This window comes from Leopardus geoffroyi, chromosome C1, assembly GCF_018350155.1.
Source record: "Leopardus geoffroyi isolate Oge1 chromosome C1, O.geoffroyi_Oge1_pat1.0, whole genome shotgun sequence".
Taxonomy (NCBI): domain Eukaryota; kingdom Metazoa; phylum Chordata; class Mammalia; order Carnivora; family Felidae; genus Leopardus; species Leopardus geoffroyi.
The window spans coordinates 62,941,810-62,966,956 of NC_059328.1; the positions used below are offsets into that span (position 1 = coordinate 62,941,810).

At 37.3% G+C, this 25,147-nt stretch overlaps 1 protein-coding gene across 7 annotated transcripts in view; it reads right to left on the minus strand.

Moving 5' to 3' along the window:
- SLC44A5 (solute carrier family 44 member 5) overlaps nt 1–25,147 on the minus strand; it is a 374,891-nt gene that overhangs the window by 67,767 nt on the left and 281,977 nt on the right. For all 7 annotated transcript variants that reach the window (XM_045477883.1, XM_045477880.1, XM_045477879.1 and 4 more), the window contains one exon: nt 13,974–14,058. In XM_045477883.1, the coding sequence (XP_045333839.1) occupies nt 13,974–14,058 (85 nt within the window). The remainder of the gene's footprint in view (nt 1–13,973; nt 14,059–25,147) is intronic.

A 25,147-nucleotide genomic window follows, 5' to 3' on the forward strand; every position in this document is an offset into this window, starting at 1 on the left:
GGGATAGACAGCTCCTCCTTCTTGGAGTGCAACTGGGAGAGGTGGTATTGCCTCTCCAGGCATCATTTCTCAGCATAAACTAACTTCAGTAAGTAGTACAGGGCCAACACTGACTGCCTAACCTGCTTACACCAAGCCCTGGCCCCCACGGTGCAGCAGGTGCTGCTTTTCTTGGACAAGTATGCTGCTTTTCTTGGACAAGTGTGCCTGAGAAGCAGCAAAATATCCCAGAATATCAGCACAAACACCCACGCACACCATGTCTACTGACCACAGAGTTCTGCAAAGCTTCAGCCCTGGTGGAAACAGATCAGGTCTTAACAAGCAGACCACAGCACGCCTAGTTAAAACTCATCACACTTTGGCCAAGGTTCAAACACTCCCCACTGCAGGGAAAGAGAAACTGCAGAAGATCGACCTGAGGTAAAGAGCAGTCAACACAGTACAGTGCACACAGCATACACCAGAGACACTTCTGGAAGCATCAGTCCTTAGGCAGTATATGACTTCTTCTTTATAAACCCATTGCTCTCAGGAGCAGGAAACCTAACAGGGTTTCCTAACATACAGAAGAAGACAGAGATCTAGACAAAATGCCAAGATAGAGGAATTCATCCCAAAAGAATGAACAAGAAAAGGTCACTGTCAGGAATCCAATTGAAACAAAATAAATAATATGCCCAGTCCAGAATTTAAAGCAACAATCATAAGTATACTAGCTGGGCGTGGAAAAAGCATAGAATATACCTAGGAATCCCTTATCACAGAGATAAAGACCAAAAAACTAGTCAGGCTAAAATGAAAAATGCAATAACTGAGATTTGAAACCAACTGGATATAATGATCACAAAGATGAAAGAAGCAGAGAAGTGAATAAGTGATATAGAAAACAGAATTATGGAAAATAATGAAACTGAAAAGAAGAAAGAAAAATACTGGATCACAAATGTAGACTCAGGGAACTCACTAACTCCATAAAGCCTAACAACATTCATATCATAGGAGTCTCAGAAGAAGAGAGGGAAAGGGGGCAGAAGGCTTACTTGAGGAAATTATACCTTCTCTAATCTAGAGAAGGAAACAGACTTCCAAATCCAGGAGGAACAGAGAACTCCCATAAAAATCAACAAAATCAGGCCAACACCTAGACATATTGCAGTTAAATTTGCAAAATATAGTGATAAAGAAAAAAAATCTTAAAGGCAGCAAGACAAAAGATGCCCCTAAGTTACAAGGGAAGACAAATAAGGTTAGCAGATCATTCCATAGAAAGTTGGCAGGCCAATAGGGAGTGGCATGATATATTGAACTTACTGACTGAGAAAAATATGCAGCCAAGAATACTCTAGCCAGCAAGGCTGTCATTCAGGATAGAAGGAGAGATAAAGAGTTTCCCAGACAAACAAAAACTAAAGGAGTTTAGTTAACTAAACCAGCAGTTTGGTGGTCACAAAAGCAACAAAGACTAGAAAAGAACACAGAATATCACTAGAAACAATGACTTCACAGGTAATACAATAGCACTAAATTCATGTCTATCGGGGGCACTTGGGTGGCTCAGTCAGTTGAGCATCTGACTCTTAATTTCAGCTCAGGTCATGATCTGACAGTTAGAGAGATCAACCCCTGCATCGGGCTCTGCACTGACAGTATGGAGCCTGCTTGGGATTCTCATTCTCCTTCTCTCTCTGCCCCTCCCCTGATTGCTCTCTCTCTCTCTCTCTCTCTCTCTCTCAAAAAAAAATTTTTTTTAATTTATATCTATCAATAATCACTCTGAATGTAAATAGACTAAATGCTCTAATCAAAAGACATAGGGTGTCAGAATGAATAAAAGAAATAAGACCCATCTATATGCTACCTACTAGAGACTCATTTTAGACCTAAAGACATTTACATATTGAAAGTGAGGAGATGGAGAACCAACCATTATGCTAATGGACACCAAAAGAAAACCAGAGTAGCCATACTTCTATCCGACAACTAGATTTTAAGCCAAAGACTGTAATGAGATGAAGAAGGGCACCACACCATAATAAAGGGGTCTATCCAACAGGAAGATCTAACAGTTGTAAATATTTATGCCCCCAACTTGAAAGCACCCAAATATATAAAACAGTAACAAATATCAAGGAACTCATTGATAATAATACAATAATAGTAGGGGACTTTAACACCACACTACCTCAATGGACAGATCATCTAAGCAGAAAATCAACAAGGAAACAATGGCCTTGAATGACACACTAGAGCAGATGGACCTAACAGATATATTCAGAACATTTTATCCTAAGCAGCAGAATACATATTCTTTTAAATTCACATGAGATATTCTCTGGAATAGATCACATACTAGGTCACAAATCCATCCTTGACAAGTACAAAGCAGCACAACATACATTCTTTTCGAGTGCGCACAGAACATTCTCCAGATTATATCACACATTGGTCACAAATTAGTCCTCAACAAGCACGAATAGATTGAGATCACACCATGCATATTTTCAGACCACAATACTATGAAACTTGAAGTCAATCACAAGAAAAAATTTGGAAAGATCACACTCACATGAAGGTTAAAGAACATCCTCCTAAAGAGTGAATGGATCAACTATGAAGTTAAGGAAGAAATTTAAAAAAATACATGGAAACAAATAATAAAAAACACAACAGTCCAAAATCTTTGTGAAACAGCAAAAACAGTCATAAGAGGGAAGTATGTAGCAATATAGGCCTGCTTCAAGAAGCAAGAAATAACTCAAATACACAACCTAATTTTATGCATAAAGCAGTTGAAAAAGAAGAGCAAATGAAGCCTAAAGCCATCAGAAGAGAGGAAATAATAGAGAGTAGAGCAGAAATAAATGATATAGAAAGAAAAAAGAAACACTAGAACAGATCAATGAAACCAGGAGCTCATTCTTTGAAAGAATTAACAAAACTGATAAGCCCCTAGCCAGACTTATCAAAAAAGAAAAGAGAAAGGACCCAAATGTGAGAGAGGAGAGATCATAACCAACACCACAGAAATACAAACTATAATAGAATATTATTAAAAATTGTAAGCCAACAAATTGGGCAATCTGGAAGAAATGGGCAAATTCCTAGGAACATATAAACTACCAAAACTGAAAACAGGAAGAAAGAGAAAACTTGAACAGACCAATACCATCAAAGAAATTGAATCAGTAATCAAAAATCTCCCAGTAAGCAAAAGTGTAGGCCAGATAGCTTCCCAGGGGAATTCTACCAAATATTTAAAGACGAATTAATACCTACTCTTCTCAAACTATTTAAAAAAACAGAAATGGAATGAAAGCTTCCAAACTCATTCCATGGGGCCAGAATTACCTTGATTCCAAAACTAGACAAAGACTCCACTAAAAAGGAGAACTACAAGCCAATATCCTTGATGAACACGGATGCAAAAATTGTCAACAAAATACTAGCAAATTGAATCCAACAGTACATTAAAAGAATCATTCACCATGATCAAGTTGCTATTTACTCCCAGGTTGCAGGAATGGTTTAATATTCACAAATCAATCAACATGATACTACATTATAAAAGAGCCATATGATTCTCATAATAGATGCAGAAAAAGCATCTGACAAAGTACAGCATCCATTCATTCATTCATGATAAACATTCAACAAAGTAGGGATAGAAGGGACATACCTCATAAAGGCCATATATGAAAGACCCACAGCTATTATCATCCTCAATGGTGAAAAACTGAGAGCTTTTCCTCTATAATCAGAAACAAGAGAGGGATGTCCACTCTCACCACTGTTATCTAACATAGTATTGGAAGTACTAGCCTCAGCAATCAAACAACAAGGAGAAATAAAAGGCATCCAAATTTGCAAGGAAGATGTCCAATTATCACTATTTGCATGACATTACACTTTATGTAGAAAACCCAAAAGACTCCATCAAAAAATTGCTAGAACTGACACACAAATTCAGTAATGTCTCAGGACACAAAGTTAGTGTACAGATATCTGTTGCATTTCTATACACCAATATTGAAGAAGCAAAAAGAAAAATCAAAGAATCAATTCCATTTACCATTGCACCAAAAACCCTAAGATACCTAGGAATAAACCTAACCACAAAGGTAAAAGATCCGTATTCTAAAAACTTATAAAACACTTATGAAAGAAATTGAAGAGAATACAAAGAAATGGAAAAACATTCCATGCTCATGGATTGCAAGAACAAACATTGTTAAAATGTCTATTCTACTCAAAGCTATCCACACATTTAATGCAATCCCTATCAAAATACCACCAGCATTTTTTACAGAGTTATAACGAAAAATCCAAAATTTGCATGAAACTACAAAATACTCCAAATAGCCAAAGCAATCCTGAAAAAGCAAAGCAAAGCTGGAGGCATCACTATTCCGGACTTTGTACATTACAAAGCTGTAGTGATTAAGACAGTATGATACTGACACAAAAACAGACATAGATCAATGGAACAGAATAGAAAACCTAGAAATGGACCCATAACTATATGGTCAACTCTTTGTCAAAGTAGGAAAGAATATCCATTGGAAAAAAGTCTCTTCTAAAAAAGGTGTTGGGAAAACTAGACAGTAACACACAGAAAAATGAAACTGGACCACTTACTTACACCATACACAAAACTAAATTCAAAATGGATGAAAGACCTAAATGTGAGACAGGAAATCATCAAAATCCTAGAGGAGAACACAGGCAGTAACCTCTTTCATAGTGGCCGTAACAACTTCTTACTAGATATGTCTCCAGAAACAAGGGAAACAAGATCAAACATAAACTATTGGGACTTCATCCATATAAAAAGCTTCTGCACACAAAGGAAACAATATTCAAAACTAAAAGGCAACCTTTGGAATGGGAGAAGATATTTGCAAAGGACATACCTGATAAAGGATTGGTATCCGAAATCTATAAGGAACTTATCAAACCCAACACCCTCCCCAAACGATTAATCCACTTAAAAATGGGAAGACATAAATAGACATTTTTCCAAAGAAGACATCCAGATGGCTAACAGACACATGAAAAGATGTGCATCACTCATCATCAGAGAAATACAAATCAAAACTACAGTGAGCTATCTCCTCACACCTGTCAGAATGGCTAAAATTAACAACTTAGGAAACAGTAGGTGTGGTGAGGATGTGGAGAAAGGGGAACCCTTTTACACTGTTAGTGGGAATGCAAACTGATACAGCCCTTCTGGAAAATAGTAGGCAGGTTCCTCAAAAAGTTCAAAATAGATCTACCCTATGTACAGCAATTGCACCACTAGGTATTTACCCTAAGGATACAAAAATACTGATTTGAAGGGATACATACACCCTGACGTTTATAGCAGCATTATCAACAGCCAAATTATGGAAAGAGCCCACATGTCCACTGACTGATGAATGGATAAGGAGGATGTGGTATATACATATACATAACATTACTCAGCCATCAAAAAGAATGAAATCTTGCCATTTGCAACAACGTGACTGGAGCTTTATGCTCCAGTATTATGAGTATTATGCTAGAGTGAAGTAAATTAGTCAGCAAAAGAAAAATACCTTATGATTTCATTCATATATGTTATTTAAGAAACAAAACAAAGAAACATAAGGGGGAAAAAGAGAAAGATAAACTAAGAAACAGACTTTAAAAAACATTTTTTAATGTTCATTCATTTTTAATGTTTTATTTATTTTTGAGAGAGAAAGAGAGACAGAGTGTGGGTGGGGAGGGGCAGAGAGAGGGAGACACAGAATCTGAAGCAGGCTCCAGGTTCTGAGCTGTCAACACAGAGCCTGACAGAGGACTCGAACTCAGAAGCCCCAAGATCATGACCTGAGCCAAAGTCAGAGGCTTAACCAATTGAGCCACCCAGGTGCCCAATGTTTATTCATTTTGAGAGAGAGAGCGACAGAGACAGAGAGAAAGCGCGCGTGCACGAGAGAGAGCGGGGGAGGGGCAGAGAGAAAGGGAGACACAGAATTGGAAGCAGGCCCCAGACTCTGAGCTGTCAGCACATATCCCCATGTGGGGTTCAGAGTCACGAACCATGAGATCATGACCTGAGCGGAGGTAGGACGCTTAACCAGCTGAGCCACTCAGGCACCCCAGGACTCTTAAATACAGAGAACAAACTGAGGGTTGCTAGAAGGGAGGTGTGTTGGGGGATGGGTTAAATGGGTATTAAGTAGGGCACTGGTTATAATTAGCACTGGCAAATTAATTCACAGAAGTGCTGAATCATTAAATTCTACATCTGAAAGTAATACTACACTGTATGTTTACTAACTGGAATTTAAATAAAAATGTGAAACTTAAAAAAAATTAAAAGATGAAGCCAGGAGGTCCAAGATTTGAGTAACAAGAGTTCCAAAAACACAGCCAATAAAATGTAAAGAATGAAAACACAAAGAGATAATTGAAAAAATTTTCCAGGCTGAAGAGTCCTAGTTCTTCAGAATTAAAGGACCCAGGACTGAACAAAAAGAATTTAAAAAGAGAAAAAGACCTACATCACACTGTGAGATTTCAAAACTCTAAGAATAAAGAAATGATTTTAAATTTTTCCCAGGGAAGACAGTTACCACAAGGTATATGAACCACACTGGCATTGAACACACTGAACACCAAAAGCATTGAAGCAATGTCTTCAAATTTCTGACAAAATTGTCTTTAAAGGTACAAATATATCAGTAGACCATCAATCAACTATAGAGAGAGAAAAGAAAAATATTTCCAGAGACTCAGCAAATATACCTCCCGTGCTTCCTTTTCTTAGTAAGATCATTAAGAATTTCTCCATCACAACTAGGGTGTCCAAAAGGAAAGAAAGAAATTGGCATATAGGAAACAGTATACGGGACGCATATTAAAAAAGGTGTTTGTTGTTCATCTAAAATTAAAATGTAAGCAGTCATTCTATGTATTTGTTTGCTAGAGCTGGCAACTCTAAAATCAGGGTCTGATCTTATCAGGTAGACAAGTCCCAGAATTAAAGCTATTTAGTAGACCTACAATTTGCCAGGTCCCGAGTGAGAGAAAACAGAAGCTCTGCAAGGTAGGCCTTCAAAGAAAAGGGGGCCTCTGAAAAATGGTGTGATTGTGATGGTAAAAAACCTTGTGGCCCTGATTAAACCTATTCAAATAAAAAAAAGTACAACACCTTCTAGGTCCATCCATGTTGTCACAAACAGCAAGGTTTCATTCTTTTTTTTTTTAATGGCTAATATTCCATTGTGTATATATACCACAAAACAATTGGACAAATAATGACAACAAAAGAGAAACAGACTTGTAAATATAGAAAATAGGCTGGTGGTTGCCAATGGGGAAGGGATAAGGGGATAGGCAAAATAGGTGAATAGGAATTAAGAGGTACACATTTCTAATTATAAAATAAATAGGTCACGGGATGAGAAGTACAGCATAGGGAATAAAGCCAATAATATTGTAATAACTTTCTGTGATGACAGGTGGTAACTACCCTTAACATGGTGAGCATACAGAAATGTATAGTTGTCCAATCACTATGTTGCACACCTGAAACTAATGTAACATTAGAAGTCAACTACAGGTCCATTAAAATTTTTTTAAAAGGAAAAGAACTTGCTGGCAAATAAAATATTATAAAGAATGTCAATGCCTTATGTTAAAGCAAACAAAAATGTGGGATGATACCAAGGCACTAAAAGAGCAAAGGATTTGACTTTAATACCAGTGACCTGGTAGACGTGAAAATGTAATGGCCTGGTATTGAATAACATTTACACAGTTATAACAAAATAAAAGTCTCTTGTTTCCAACTTCTAGAATCAACCTACCAGTAGTTCTACCAGTAGAACATGAAAGGTCTGTTAAAGTTGCAGAACTGAACTTAATGACAAATTTGATTCTATAAAGGGTAAATATAGAAAGTGGAAGGTGAAATGGAAAAGAAGGAGGGAGAGAAGGGTAGCAGGATAATATCCTCCTTTTTTATAAAGAGAAGTCAAAACACTGACAAAAGTTAATGGAACAAGAAATAGAGGCATTAGTATACTATTTAAAGTCACAAAAGTAACTATGTGAAAATCTAAAGGTTAATAATCTAACTGCAAACAAGGGAGGAAGACGGGATCAGGAAAAGAGATAATATAAAGGAATTAAATATTTTTCATAGCAGACTGTCAATGGCTACTTCTAACGTTAATAAAGCACAAAACAAAAAAATACATATATTATTTAAAGTTATGCAAAAAAGAAAAACACCAGAAGAACTAAGACCAGTGTAATAGACTGAATGTGTTCCCCTGCAAATTCATTTATTGAAATACTAACCCCCAATGTGATAGTATTAGGAGATGGAACTTTTGGGATGTGACTGGAGCCCTTGTGAGCAGGATTAGTGCTGTTATGAGAGACCCCAGAGAGCCCCGTCCTTCATTTGAGGATGCAGAGTGAGGACTGCTGTCCTCAGGGTGGGGAATGGGTCCTCACCAAGAACCTGACCACGCTGGCACCCAAATCTTGGACTTCCAGTCCCTAGAACTGTGAGAAATTAATTTCTGTTGTTTAAAAGTCCCTCGGTTTATGGCATTCTGTTATAGCAGCCTTAACTTACTAAGAAAACCAGAGAGAGAAGAGATGGTCTCTGTGGAATGAAATTGTGGGTAAGGAGTGCGGACAGAAGGTCATTGCTTTTATTGCTTTTATATGTTCTTCATTAATGTTTGGTTTACTTTCACATGTATTTATTGTATTGATATAGATTTTAAAAATTAAATCAGGTAGTAAGTACACCTGGACTTGGAGTGTATTCAAACAAATTTGTGAGAACTCTTTGCCATTTTATGAGAGGTTCTACAGCAAATTGAAGACAAGTTTTATTGCTTGACTTAGATGCCAAATTGATGCAAAATTTAAATGGAAGAGTTTTGTCCTCTTAATATTACTGTTTCTTTAAACCTTATAATAAGGGATGGGTATTTTAATCTAATTTGGTAACGGTGCTGCATCAGACAATATTCAAAATTGTTTTAAGCACTTGTTATAAGCTGAAGTTTTTGTAGTAGCCAGAAGGTGGCATCAAAATCAATTGAGTGGAAATCCCCAAGAAAAGGAGCATACTCAAATATCAAGAATAACTTCCCTAAAACTCAACAGGCAGAGAGAGTTACATCAACAAAGCACTCCATTTCCTTTGAGGTCTCCCTTTTTCATCTGTTTCGACATTTTAGAAAACCCCCAGTGCTTCCCCTAGCATCCTTTTGGTTAGGCATGGACAAAAAAAAAGCACACAGTAGCCAAATTCTACATCCCGAATACTACCACACCATCTCTTAACATGGAATTTACACTTAGTTATAAAGAATGTCTTTGAGAATGGAGAATCTAGTGGTGGTGTGTGTACATAATGACACTAACAAGTATAAATACCCTGTTACAGTCCAACAAGTATTTTCTGGACTGTATTGTTTGGGATGCCTAAATTAATGCATTTTACAATAGTAATTTATTTGTGTGTGTTTTAATTAAATGATAGTTTACCCATTTATATTCAAGATTTTTTGGACTGGTAAACATATGTTATAGGACTATATCATAATTTATTTAATCAATCTCCTATTGATAGTAATAAAATGGAAATAGCCTAAATGTCTACTATTTCTTTTTTTTTTTATTTTTTTTTAACATTTATTTATTTTTGAGACAGAGAGAGACAGAGCTTGAATGGGGGAGGGTCAGAGAGAGAGAGGGAGACACAGAATCTGAAACAGACTCCGGGCTCCGAGCTGTAAGCACAGAGCCCGACGTGGAGCTTGAACCCACAGACTGCGAGATCATGACCTGAGCCGAAGTCGGACGCTTAACCAACTGAGCCACCCAGGCGCCCCAAATGTCTATTATTTCATAGTACCTATATCACTATAACATTAGAAAATTTTATGCAAATTTCCACTAGATAAGTTTCTAGGATGAAAACTGCTGAAATCAGAAAGAATATACAAATTTTATAAATATTATATAGATATAAATATTGTATAAATTATTGTATACAATAAATAAATAAATATTTATTTATTTTTGAGAGAGAGAGAGAGAGAGAGAGAGAGAGCATGAGCAGGGGAGGGGCAGTGAGAGAGGGAGACACAGAATCTGAAGCAGGCTCCAGAATCATGACCTGAGCCGACTGAGCCACCCAGGCACCCCAAAGCCACTTTTAGACAACAGGCTTGAGCACTGGAACGTGATTGAGGTAGAAGGGCCCAAAGTGACCAAAACCCCCTGGCTGGATACAGACAGGCCCATCAGGCAGCCTAGCTCAGAATATCCATAGGCCCTAACCAATAAATGGGCTACTTATAACCAGTCATAGTTACCAAAACAGGATATTCCATAGGTCACCGTACCTCCTCACCTTCTTCCTTTAAAAACAGTCCCTACCCACTGCCCTCCTTGCAGACAGCCTCTCCTCTGCTCTCCTGCCCACAGCTCCCTTGCTCCGTATTCAATAAACCTCTCTCTCCTTTGTTGCCTCAGGTGAATTCTTTTCACTGTCTGTGCCACCAGCTTCCACGTGATTGTCATCCCACATTTGGAGGCCCCATCCACTCAGGTGAGATACTACATTTAGACACCATATGTTTGATAAAATGTGATAAATATTATATTTCACTACTACAGTAGAAAAGGATATGCTTTTTTCTCCTCACTTTGATCAACACTGTCAGATTTTAAGGTTTTTAATTTGGTAACCTAATAAGCAAAAAAAAAATGTATTAATTTGCATTTCTTTAACTGTGGGTGAACAGTGCTTTCTATTATTATTGACCATTATTTGTTTTCTGTTTACGACTTTTACCAACTTTTATATTGAATTACTGTGTTTTCCTCCTTGATTCTGTAGCAGTAGTTCATATAATAAAGCTATTGACCTATTGTCAGATATATATACATTGAAAATATTTTTTTCTGGATTGCCGTTTATCTTTTAACTTTGTATACAGTGAGAAAAGTGGTAATATAGTGGTAATATATTTTCAAATAAAGACTTCTTTACCCCATGTTTCTATAAATATACCCCTGAATTTTCTTCTCTTACTTTATTGTATATTTTATATACAGAATCTTCAAATTTTCAGGGCTCATTTTGGTGTAAGGTAGGAGATAAATATCTATTTTATATTCATAAATAGCATTTCAATTAATTCAGTATGATTTAATAATTCATCTCTTTACTACTGACTTGAAATCTCATCTTTATCACATTCCAGATTTATACTTATATTTATTTCTCCCTGCCTATTTCTAGGATACTTCCACAGTGCTATAAGTGATTAAAATATAATATTTTCATAAATGTTTTCACTTACTATTAAAAATCCTATCATTTGAACTTTCTTGTTAAGTTTTCAAATTAATATACACTTATTATAAGAATTATAACAATTGAGAGGCTTAAAAATATACATTGGAATAGCACAGATGCAGGAAAAATATAAATTATATATTATATAATTATTGTGTGATAAATATGGTATCAGAAATCAGAGGGGAAAAGAGCATATTATTCACAACTATTTGGAGATAACTGCATATGCAATTGGAAACACATTTGATTACTACTTCAGTCCCTCTACAAAAAAGAAATTCCATGTAGATTAGAAATTTAAATATAAAAAAGGAAGCCATAAAAATATTACAGAAATATAGGTGAATGTTATTTTCCAGAGTAGGAAAGCAATTATAATCATGACACAAGATCCAGAAACTATAAAGGAAAATCAATAGAATCACTCCTTGAAAATATAAACATAAATTTTAATGACTCCATTACATGAGAGCATGAGAGAAGTCCTAATTTACTATCATCTACATATTGTTGGATCTCTGTATGGTTTCCAACACATTGTTATTATAAATAAGACATTAACGAACATATCTTTATTTTGCTTTGTCTTTGAATAATCTTTATGTGCTGAAATTTGTGATATCCCATTTTTGTTGGAAATAAGTAGGTCATTGGCTTAGGTGTAGAACACTTATTGTTACAGAGGCCTTTTTAAAAATATCCTATTTTAAGAGCTAGAGACACATGTGTAGGATTTTTTTTTTTTTTTTTTTTTTTTTTTTTTACTACCTGGTGCTTTCTTTGTCCTTCATAGTATGAAAGTTTTGTTGGCAGTGTCTAGGATTTTTTGAGTTACTGAGGTTAAAATAAGAATTCCCACCCTACTTGAGGATTTAATCCACTCTCTGATAGGCAAGGAGGACCTTTTTGTACAGGTCAGCTTGTCTGCCATAAACTCAATCTGACATGATTAAGGATTTGACCCTCCCCCCTGCCCCACTACCCAATGTCTAGGTTTTTTTTTTTTATTATCTGTAATGATTCTACTCTATGAATTTTATTAACCCTTTCCTGAATCTATTATTTAATTTGTATATCTCTTGGAATAATAAGCTCCCAAGTTATGGGTGGGCAACATAAGTAACACAACAAATGTTCACACACACACACACACACACACACACACACACACATACACACACATACAATGTTTTGAGCCTTGTTTTTTCTTGTTTTTAGTGGTAGCAAGGGCTGTTGTTTTTGTTTTTCATCCATTCAATACCAACTTTTATAGAAACTGAATTGGTTATGAAGAACTAGGAGATCTAGTAAAAACCCAGGTATTTCAAGAAATGGACCAGTGAGAAAGAGAAAAATTGTTTAAAAAGTGAGATTTATGTTTTATCTTGTTTTTAAGGTAAAAAAGTAGAAAACTTGCCTTCAGAAATTGGAAACTTTTGTTATGATTAACATTAGAAAGGAATTTGATAAAACATTCTCCCTTGTTTGCTTCAGCTAGTCAGTCACTGTCTCTAGTAGCCAAGTAGCCTTGAAAAACCTACCACTCGCTGAAGACTTTCTGTGTGCACCCCTTTGGGAAGTAAAGTGATTTGCCAGTAGGTACTGTGGCAAAAACAATTCTAACTGCACTGTTTGGCTACTTAGAACTCAGCCTTCCAAAAGTCCATTTCCTAAGGAATTTTAAAACACGGCTTCTGATAAAATCATTCGTCCAACTCATCCATCATAATTATACTTTTACTAAGCAGAATCTTCATGCATCCCAATAAAATGCTGTATAACAATGACAACTTGTCCTAAATCATATAGTATGAAATTTTCCAATTCCTTACAAATTGTCTCTAGGAAAAAAGGGAGGGAAAACTTCCTTTATGAATTTTAATCTTCTTACTAAGCCTACTAGGATTAATGTAAAAGTGATTTTGTCACTAGCTAGACCCCAAAACCTGGCCTTTACTGCTCACATGCTTGTATCCACCAACACTTGTCCCACATTTCCCTTAAGCTCTACTTATCTCTTAACTCAGACAAAGGACCTTATGGGCATAGCATCCTGTGATGGCAAACAAAACTACCCCTCAAGCAATAATGACTTTCTGAGGAAGAGCTCTGCTGGCCCAGACCACCCAGACCAGTTTGAGCTAATCCCACAACTCACTCCTGCACAAATGGACCATGGGGTGACTTCTGGAATGACCAACAATAACCTTTACCTAATTATAGTACTAAAATCTCTGCCCAGCATGGAGCACAAGCCTCATTTACATAACATATAATATACATATAGGCATGTTTCTTTAAGGTACATGTGTGACCGTATGCCCACTTCTACATACAATGACAAGGCTTCCCTATTAAATATTCATCCTGACCCTAAATAAAAGGAACACTTTCACTCTTGCCCAGGGAGTCACAACTTTGGAAGTTATTCCTGCGATTTCCTTATTTGGTACAAATCAAGTTTCCTTTGTGTGACAACTCACTTGGTGTAGTTTCTATCTGTGACTCACCAAGGAGCAAACTCACGTTGGTTTGGTTACAATTCCTAAGTTCCAGCTTAGACAATAAAACCAGACAAAGGAAAGGGGGCCATACTCACTCATTGGGGGTGCCCTTCTGGCCACAAAAGTGGCCCTTGCTGTCTGTAGGGTAGGCCACTCTCCTGGGGTCGCCATGTACCCAGGCTGCAGGAACAAGAAAAGACAAAAACTCTATCAGCAATAGCCGACTAAAGGCAGTCTGATTTGAGAAATTAGAATGCATCACTGCAACACATTAACCTCTCCCCTCAGTCACAGGAGATTATTGATTTTCTTCAAAGAGTAATTTCTTAATGAAAAGTAAAATAAAATATGGATGAATCAGTCAGAAAACACATTTCTCTTAATCTCTCAGGATTCATCTGGGTTGTAGCCAAAACCTGAGGTAATGCATTTAGAAAATGACATTTATTAGAATGTGAGTTAGACGGCACACTACAAATGCTTGGTTGGCTGAAAGACACTTTTTCTAAGGCTTAAAACTGGATGACTTCATAGGAGAGCTAATAAATTTACATCCAATATTATGATGTCATCCTTTTGGGTTATACATAAGTGAAAACCATTAAAAAATTCAAAGGAATGAAACTGTAATGCCTAATTCACATTAACTGGTTCTTTCTGACTTCATGTGACATTCTAAAGGCAAATATTAGCAACTTTAGTGCAATATATAATAAAGATTTGCTGTACATTTTGTCTGTTAATCTCAAAGCTTACTACAAATACCAAGTATTCTCAAACTTCACAAAAACAAAAACTTGATTCTGTTTTCCCGGAAGATGCTGGGCTCTACCTCATACAGACTCATCACGCTTATTTTCCAAGAATTAGAAACTTGACTGACAGCTAGACTACAGAATGACAGAAAGTAACATGTGTTATCTAACTAAAGGTTTCTAAACTTTTTTAGTTTGAAAAATCCCTAAAAACTCTAGAAAATGCATTGGTCATGTAGTACTACTTGCCTCTGCATACAGAAAACAGATCTCTTTGTCCGTTGCTTCCTTTAACATGTGCCCAGCTATATCCTCACCCACATTTATCGGATTTGACAGTTCATGTAATAATTCAGTCACCCTTATGTACATGGCCTGTGTGACTTGAGAAGATACAAAAAAATCAATTCTGAATGAGAATCATATGGAAGAGAAATTTTTCACAATTTTTCTCATCCACGTCTTTCCTTTTAGTATCTAAGTACCCAGAAAAGTCTCCTGTGTCTCATTCTTTCTTCAATGTCATGAAGGCCAAATAGGTTTCATCTTCTAATAGTCTTACAAAATCTGACTACATTCAGGCAGTCCTCTGCTGCCTTATCTTCTTGTCTTTATTTCCCAGAAGAAAGTAGACTATAAATAAAGAATTTAAATGTCATCTAGGCATTCAGTGGATAATGTCTCTGGATACTATTTAATTATATTGTTTTATATATTATTTTTGTCACATTTTGGCTAAAACTAAGAGGTTCAATTTTACCTATCTTCTGTAATGTATTTTTAAATTTTGCCCTGAAATATTTTATCCCTTTTCCATACAAATATTAATTCAGAAATGGCACCTGAAGGAGTATTTAGATTAGCTAGGTTGGCTACTTAATATATATATGGCCCTGAGTAAGTTGCTTGTTTCAGTCTTGGCTTTCTAATTTGTTACTGTAAAATGGGTATAATAATGCCAAACCCCATAAGAATGTTGGGAATATGAAAGAAGATAATATAATAGAAAGCCCAACTGCTTGGCATGAAGTATGGACTTGGTATGTTAGTTCCTGTCTTATTTAGGTTTCCCCAAAACCAAACCCTGAGACAAGGACTTTGCTCCAGTTAGGTTAATTTGGGAGATAATTCTAGGAAGCTTAAGTGGGAGTGAGGGAAGGAAGAAAGCCAAAAAAGGGCATATTAACAAGTGGGATACTGTTGGGAGCCATGGTGACTCCATCCTGCTGGGGACCTTCTGAGGAACCATATAAAACATGCTTGTTGGTGGGCGTGATGACATAGTCTACCATAGCCGCAAGCAAACTCTGAAGAACCGAGGGAATGTGGGGTAGGACATCAGCAGAATCTGCTATGATTTCCTTTCCCTTTTTCATAAATCAATTAACCAAAGAATTTGCTAAATGGCCATTGTGTGTGGTGTATGAGAAGTCAATTTATGTCAGATTTCTTAAGAAACACATGAAAAGGAGACGATAAAATTTGCAAGAGCCATAGAGAAGAGATGGGACCTGGGAAAGACTGAAAAATGACTAGGACTCGGACAGGTGGCCAGGAGCAGGGAAGAAATTACAGACTGAGGAAACAATAGAATAAGAGCTTTGGTGTATTAATTGCTCACAATGTATCAGGTACTATGCTAAAAGTATTACATCCATTGTCTCATTTGAGTCTCACAATAGTTCTATGAGGTTGATATCATTTTCACCTTAACTCTATAGATAACTGTAGCTCAGAATTTTATTTACTTCTCAAGGTCACACAGTTTTTCAGTGGCATAAACAAGGGTTTGAATTTAGGTATGTTGCTGTCTAAGGCTCAAGCTTTAACCACTGAGCTATCAAAGCTATAATGCTACCCACTAAAGGATAAGTTAGGAATGAGCCTGTTAACAGTGGGAAACAATATGGATGTCAGCAACATGAGGATCAGCAGTATGTTGGACACATATGGTAGGAAAGGAGATGACACCGGTAATTTTGGAGCCTTTGTCATTTGGAAAGAAAAAGCTTTGTACTTGGCAGAAGAGGGAGAGTATCTGGTTGAGCAGCATCGGATGCCTGGGAACAAAGGAGAAGGGTGGGGGGAGATCTAATTATCAAGGGAAGAATTCTTTCTTGTTTCTGTAGTTTTGAATTGCAGCAGGTGGCTGTGTTTACTGAGTTGCTGCTACACCTCTCCAGGCAGACTCTGGCACAGAAGTTGTGCTGCAGATCATCTGTGTTTGAGCTGTAACATCAAATCTGTGACCTAGAAGCTTCAAGAGCCAGTTCAACCAAGTCCTCACAGTCAAGGATATCTAGTTTTCTCTTTAATTTTTTAAAATTTATTTTGAGAGAGAGAGCATGCACATGCACAGGGGAAGGGCAGAGAGAGGGGGAGAGAGATAATCTCAAGCAGGCTCCTCACTGTCAGCACAGAGCCTGATGCAGGGCTCAGTCTCACAAACCTGGAGATCATGACCTGAGCCAAACAACTGAGCCACCCAGGCACCCCTAGTTTTCTTTATCTTCTCCATCAGTTCCTGTCTTCCCACACCTGCACTGGAAGAACTTGACTGGGGGAAAAAAAAGAGGAGAACAAGGAGATGTGCAACAGCAGCATTTTGTCTGTTAATAAATTAAGGGATTTCTCACATTTTACTCCTTTTTTTGGAATTTCTCTATTCATGGCAATTTTAGGAATGTGCTGTACAATATGGTAGCCATTAGGCACTCATGTCCACTGAGCATGTAAATGTGGCTTACCTGAATTCAGACACATAATAAGTGTAAAATCCACGCCAGATTTTAAAGACAGTATGTAGGAAAAAAAGTATAAAAATTTCAATAATTTTTATATTGAGAATATCTGAAATGATAATAGTCATTCTTAAATATATTATTAAAATTAATTTCACTTGTCTCTTTTTAGTCTCTTAAATATGGCTACTGGAAAATTTATAGATGACTCACACTTTGTTTCTCCCCTACAGATCTGTTCTAGATTATTTCTCCACAATTGTCAAGGGCTTTTCATATAAGGTGATTAATAGTGCCATAACATCACATATTTTTGTGTCAGTCCTTTTCTAACCCCATTATGCCCAATGCATCCTTTTTATAACTAATATTTTGCCACATTCCTTTTACAATCTTGAAATAATACAGGTAACAATACTTACCCATATATAGACTTTCTTTTAAAATATCAATAACATGGGGCACCTGGGTGGGTCAGTTGGTTGAGCACCCAACTTCAGTTCAGGTCATGGTCTCATGATTTGTAAGTTCGAGCCCTGCATCGGTCTCTCTGCTGTCAGCGCAGAGCTCATTTTGGATCCTTCCCTCTCTCTCTGTCCCTGCCCTGCTCATGCTCTCTCTCAAAAATAAATAAAATAAAATATCCATAACATGTCCTAATGTAATGTAAATGAGAAATAAAGAGATAATTTATAATTAAATAGTGTGCATATCAACGTGCAAATGCTCACAAGTGACTAAATCAAAAGACAGTGAATTAAGTCAGTGCATGCACCTATAAATAGGCTCATTGAATATAACAGCTATAACTACGAGAAGATGCAGGTGTATTGTGTAGGAGACTTAAATAATACAGGTGTGCTGTCAGTGATAGACTTCTAAATGAACAAATTATAGTCTATTTTAACAAAAAGTACACTATTTCTTCAAATTCCCTTGGTATTTACTGAAACTATGCAAAAAATAACATTTGTTACTTAAAAATGAGTTGTCATCTCCATGAGAGGGACATGGGAAAGTCTGGCAAGAAATGGGACATTCCCTGGTTGTGTAGGACTATCCTAGATATTACAAGACATCTACCTTTCCCAGATCCCACCCACTAAATGCCAGGAGTACTCCCCTTAAACACTGTGACAATCAAAAAAAAGACTCCCTAGGCAGTCCTACTGCTTTGATTGAGATCCATTGATTTACATGCTCATTCACACTCTTATAATTTGAGATATATATATACACATATATACGTGTATATATACACATACATATACGCGTATATATACACAAACACACACATATATATACGTATGTATGTATACACACACATACACACATACACACATCCCAGATTATCTTTTTTTGCTTCCAGATTTTATGGGGGGATATGCTATCATGGAGTTCTTTCTTATAATTTACTCCCATTTACTTTTATTCAGCTGATCACTATCTATGGTGACTTTCAAATATGTCCATAAATTATTTCACGTTTTTCTGTGGAGTCTGGACTGGACTTGCTTCTTTTTTTTTTTTTTTTTTTAATTTTTTTTTTCAACGTTTATTTATTTTTGGGACAGAGAGAGACAGAGCATGAACGGGGGAGGGGCAGAGAGAGAGGGAGACACAGAATTGGAAACAGGCTCCAGGCTCTGAGCCATCAGCCCAGAGCCTGACGCGGGGCTCGAACTCACGGACCGCGAGATCGTGACCTGGCTGAAGTCGGACGCTTAACCGACTCAGCCACCCAGGCGCCCCTGGACTGGACTTGCTTCTAATGAATACAATGTGGCAGAAATTACATTTGGGTGACTTCCAAGAGTAGGTCATAAAAGGCATTGCAGCTTACTCCTTGCTCTTTTAGATCACTAGCTTTAGGGCTTGAGGTACTCAGAAAGTCCTATAGAAAAGCCCACATAGTTGTCAACAGTCACTAAGAACTGAAGCTTCCTGCCAACATTAATGTAAGATAGCCATCTTGAAGGCAGATTCTCCACTTTAGTCAAATCTTCAGCTGAATGCAGCCTTGGTTTAAAATTGACTACAGCCTCATGAAGCCATGAACTCAGAGCCAGAGCCACCTGGTTAAACTGTTCCCAACTTCTGACCACAGAAATTGACATGTGAAACATTCCTTGCTTTATGTTGTCAATTTTCAGGGTAATTTGGTATGTAGCAATAGAGAACTAATTACCACATAGCTTTTAGAAATATTTTATATACTTGAAGGATTCAGTTAAATTATCTTTCTGTTCTCCAATATAAATATTTATAATAATTAAATCCTCTTTTCTATTTGATTTATTTTGCTATGTTATTTAACTCACAGCTACAATTGCTAGGATTTTAGTAATTTTTGTTTCTTCACTACATGATTTAATACATGGAGTCCTCAAATTGATTTAGATATTCCCTAGGACCTAACTAATTATACACTATCTAATATCTATTAACTTTAATTCTTGGTGCACCTGGCTCAGTTGGTTAAGCATCTGACTTAGGCTCAGGTCATGATCTCGTGGTCCAGGAGTCCAAGCCCCATGTCAGGCTCTGTGCCAACAGCTCAGAGCCTGGAGCCTGCTTTGGATTCTGTGTGTGTGTCTCTCTCTCTGCCCTTCTACCTCTCGTGCTCTATTTCTCTCAAAAATAAACATTAAAAAAATAATTTTAATTCCTAAAGTCAATATGAAAAGCTTTAAAATGCCAATCTAGAATATGGTGAAACTCCCACTCATTCATTCATTCATACTGAATTGTCAATCATATTTCCATCCATTTAGTCATTCATTCATTGGGCCTTACTTGTGATAGGCACACAAAGACTCTGAAGATACAGAAGTGAACACATTCATATTTAGTAGAATACTATTGTATAATTAACACAATCTCCCTAAGGAAACTGTGTTTCACCCTGATTGGCCAGTGCAGAGAGAGGATGGCTTCTGGAGAATGGTAATGAATTATCTCTAGCTTAACCAAGTTATGACCTCAATTTTAACTGCTCTTCAAGGGGCGCCTGGGTGGCGCAGTCGGTTAAGCGTCCGACTTCAGCCAGGTCACGATCTCGCGGTCCGGGAGTTCGAGCCCCGCGTCGGGCTCTGGGCTGATGGCTCAGAGCCTGGATTCTATTTCCGATTCTGTGTCTCCCTCTCTCTCTGCCCCTCCCCCGTTCATGCTCTGTCTCTCTCTCTGTCCCAAAAATAAATAAACGTTGAAAAAAAAAATTTAACTGCTCTTCAAAAGTTTTAGTCTTTCTACTAGAACAAATCAAAGTGGCCTCTGCCACCTTGGATGCAACAGTTGATCTGACAAAAGTTCTCTCCCTTTCCCAATAAGTAGAAAACACCAAGGGAATTTGCTTTCACCTGGCAGAAATAGTACTGCATCCTCACTATCTTTCTTCAAGGTCATAGGACTTCCTAGCTCTTTGCCACAATTTAGTTTGCAGGGTTTTGATAATATCTTTACTCCACAGGATACTACGCAGATTCCTTACATTGATGGCATCCTGAAGAAAAGATCTGGAGAATACTGGAAAGCATGTAATCTCAATGCCTTAGAAAGTCTTATGTATGCTGGGGCACCTGGGTGGCTCGGTCGGTTAAGCGTCCGACTTCAGCTCAGGTCATGATCTCACGGTCCGTGAGTTCGAGCCCCGTGTCGGGCTCTGTGCTGACAGCTCAGAGCCTGGAGTCTGCTTCAGATTCTGTGTCTCCTTCTCTCTCTGCCCCTCCCCTGCTCATGCTCTGTCTCTCTCTCTGTCAAAAATAAATAAACATTAAAAAAAATTAAAAAAAAAAAAAGTCTTATGTATGCTAATGTATGGGAAATAAATCGCATGGAAATGCAAGAGTCTTCTAATAGAGACCTTAGGAGTCCAGTAGACCTATCTCTTTCAGAGTGAAAGATAAGTTGCTGCACCTTGCATTCTCTATTAAGAAAGAGGCACAACTCTAATCACCTGCCAGATATGAGTCAAGCCCAGAGAATAAATTTTTTTCAGATAATCCAGGCTATGGTACAAATCTATATGCATAATGGACTCAATGGTGCTTAAACTATCTGTCAGAACAGGATGCTGTATGGGGTCTGTGACAAATGCCTTTTTAAGAATCACAAGTGGAGTTTCCCAGGGTTTTGGAGAAAACCCATGTTGTTTCAGCAAATAACCGTTCTTTTGAGAAGTTGCTCCTGGACTCTGAATGATCATTTAATGACATAAGAAGCCCATCATAAACTGGATGTTATCTGATCCATTAAGCCTAAAATTAGCTGTGCCCAGCAGCACTCCATTATTGAGTAGAAGAGGTATAGTCATATAGTGCTTGAGAAGGTCATGAAGGCACAAGAAAGTTACATACGAAGATTGCTCACAATAATAGTGTGTTGACTCCTCAGGCACTGTCTTAACAAGTCCCCATGACTCATGAAAAGGGCCCTATGATAGTTGACTGGGAAAGATAAAATTAAACCAGATTTATAGATGGCTACGGAGGATCTGTTGGCACTGATCAAGGGAAATTTTCCTCGTTATCTACTTTGGCTGAAAGAAGAGATGAGCTGAATCATCAATCTATTTATGAACAGAAGCCAACAACTTCGTCACGTTATCATGAACTGTAAATTAAGAACATTAGACAATCAGTGTCAAGGAAGTTTGAGAAATAACTAGAAGGACTGACCTCAAAATGGACCTAGAATATGAAGATATTGATGTTCCATGCGGTTGCTTAGTCAAGACCCTTGTGTAGAGGTATCTTTCAATAATCAAAGGTTAAAGCACTCATTCCATGATTTTGTGAAAAAGTAATCATGACAACAGGGATGAAGATTATGTGGGGATTAGGATAACATGGAGTTTTATTCAGAAAGGCTGACTTGCATCCTAACAGTGCTTATGTGACAAATTTGCTAGCAGTGAATGACCAACCCTGAACCAGCCAGGCTTATGGAACAGTTGAATACCCTATGGAAAATCCAGTTAAAGCACTACTTAGGAAGCAATACCTGTCAAGGTTAGGTTGTTATTTTTTTAGAATACAGCAAGATTCTAGTAGGAAATATAGGTTATGCTCACACAGGATAATTGTAAAGAGTTGAGCAAATATTTACAAAGTTATAGGTAGAGTTATGGGAAACCAGACTTGGTACAGAACCCAGAGGATGGCAACAATTGGGAGTCACTTCCACCTCTATGCCTGAAGGGACAAAGAAGGAAAAGGTTACCCAAACTCAGAAAGAGAAGCCAAATGAAAAAAGCAAAACTGATAAGAATTAAAGCCTTAGGGAGAGAGGTATAGCTACCCTGAAGTGACCCACCAGCAAGAGAGCCAAAAGAATACATTTCACAAACCCCTTTGCCTTCCCTCCAATCTACTGTTGATACCTCTCACTAGCAAAACCATATAGGAGAGGCCACAGGACAAGAGAGCCTGTTGATGTAATCCGCATGATTTGTATACGAGTCTCTTATGGAACAGAGGAGGGTGAAGGGCAGGTAGAGAAGGAGCCCAGAGGGGAAAAGGAAAAATACTCAGCCTATATTCTCAGTAACTGACAAGACTACCCAAGATTAGAACTGTAGATATATTCAACAAGACGTTTAGGACTTTATTAAGAACAAAAGAGTAAACAGAATAGCCAGAGATAAAAGATTTCAGATTCTCTTTTGTCAGAAGTTACTGCCACAAGGGGCGGCAAAAGAAAAGAGCAGAAAGACACACATTCTAAATTTCAGAGTCTGAAATGGGAGGGGTGAGAGTAAAAGGTAAAAGAGGGAAAACATATTTTAAAGAAAGATTAAATAGGCACACACACACACACACTCACTCACACAACAACAACAGCAACAGCAACAACAAACCCAAGGAAGTGAAAGAAAATGGAAAAACAGCCAAATAGCCAAGAAACTAAATTAGTTTTTCACAGCATCTTTGTTGTATTCTTTATTAGCAAAACCGACTCTAAGCTGCTTACCTTAACATACTTTTTCTAGTTATTCTAGATGTTTGCCTATCACTATTCATGATCTGTTTAAGGTTTTGATTCACATTAGAAGATGTGTCTTTCTGCTTTTTTAAGGTAAAGAAGTAGTTAGAAATAATGAGGACAGAAATTTATTTGTTCTTTTCTTCATTCATTCCACAAATATTTTTCAGTACCTACTATGTGTCAGCACTATGCTAGACCCTGGTTGTATAAAGGTTGTGGCTAGAGGAGCCTAGAGTCTATCGGGGGAAAGAGATCTTAATGAATAAATTGTACAAACATGAAATTTCAATTCTGACAAGTACTGCAAAGAAGCAATAAATGGCACAAAGCCAGGGATTCATAGAAGCAAATGACCAAATGAGAGAGGTCGGGGATGATGTCCCTGAAGAGGTAATGCAGGAGCTGAGACCTGAAAAACGAATGGAGGCACAAAGAGGCTTCCATTAGATGGATACATGGAAAAAGGCCCTGTGTGGGGTAGGGCATGGTGGGTACTAGAAAGTAAAAGGAAAACACTGTGGTGCATACACAGGCTGTCTCATGGTTTCACATGTGGATGGACAGGCAGTATCTTAGGTTATTTTCTATAATGAACTACAGAGAGATGGTTTTAGCATAATAAGGTTGTCAGAGTCAGCATACAACCCACAGCAGAGGCGCTGTTCTCTTCCTATTCAAATTTTCCTTGAAAAAGTCAAGGTCACCATATATTCAGTGTCACTCATCTTGGTGTTTGCTTAATTGTAGTTCCATAACTGGCAACATACCCTTACTTCGTATGAAGGAAGATGTCTCATCATTCCTGAAAATTGACATAATTTATTACATCTGAAAATGCTACATGGAATATTCATTAATATCTACTAGCAAATACACCTTTTTTTCATGGGAAATCATTTGAGGTCTTCCTGGCCAAAGCAAAACAAAACAAAGAATAAGATACTGCCTGACATTTTATTTACTCTATAGGACAAGCACTAACTAAAGGAAAAAAAACCAAATCTATGTATCGATTAGCATAAAGAACATGCTCCTCTTTTTAGTGTGTACTTAATAGGCTAATTTTGCAAACAACCACTGAATGTAAACAATGACACTGCCGCAGAGTAAACACATACTCAGGCTCACGTAGTTAAGATGAAACTGTTAGGAGTATTCATTGTTTTTGCTTGCAAAAGAATACCCACTTCCCACTGACTCTTCTGACACTTGCTGTTTTAAGCCCAGTGTGTGAAATTAACAGGGGAAGAGAAGGAGAGAAAAGCATTAGGAGGATATCATGGGGTTCTGCTCTGACCTCCTCTTAGTAATCTCTATTACTTACAAAGAATCCTCATCACCCTCTTCATTAAATAAAAGTCAATACTGTATGGTGGTTAAGAGCACAGGCTCTAAAATTAAATTGTCTGGGTTATTTTGGTGAATAAAACCAAATGACAAAGTGATATAGCAATCGATATAAATCTAGATCAATCATCCCCTAATTTTCTCACTGTCTTAGAAATAACTTCAAAAGACCACTTTTAGCTAAGCAGATACATTTGTATGTGGGGGGGGGGGGGAGGGGGGGGGTTGGCGTATGTAAGAGAAACAGAGGAGAAATTATTTGTAAAATACTACTTGAGTAATTCATAGCAGATAAGCAAAGGTTGGTAAAAGATGGGTGAAAATTTTACTCAAGAAAATTATCTTTCACTCCTATCAAGGAAATGTATGTTACTGAAGTACCAGAAGCAAGCATTATTATCTAGCATTAGCTCTCAATTTCAACATTTGCAAAGCATGTTC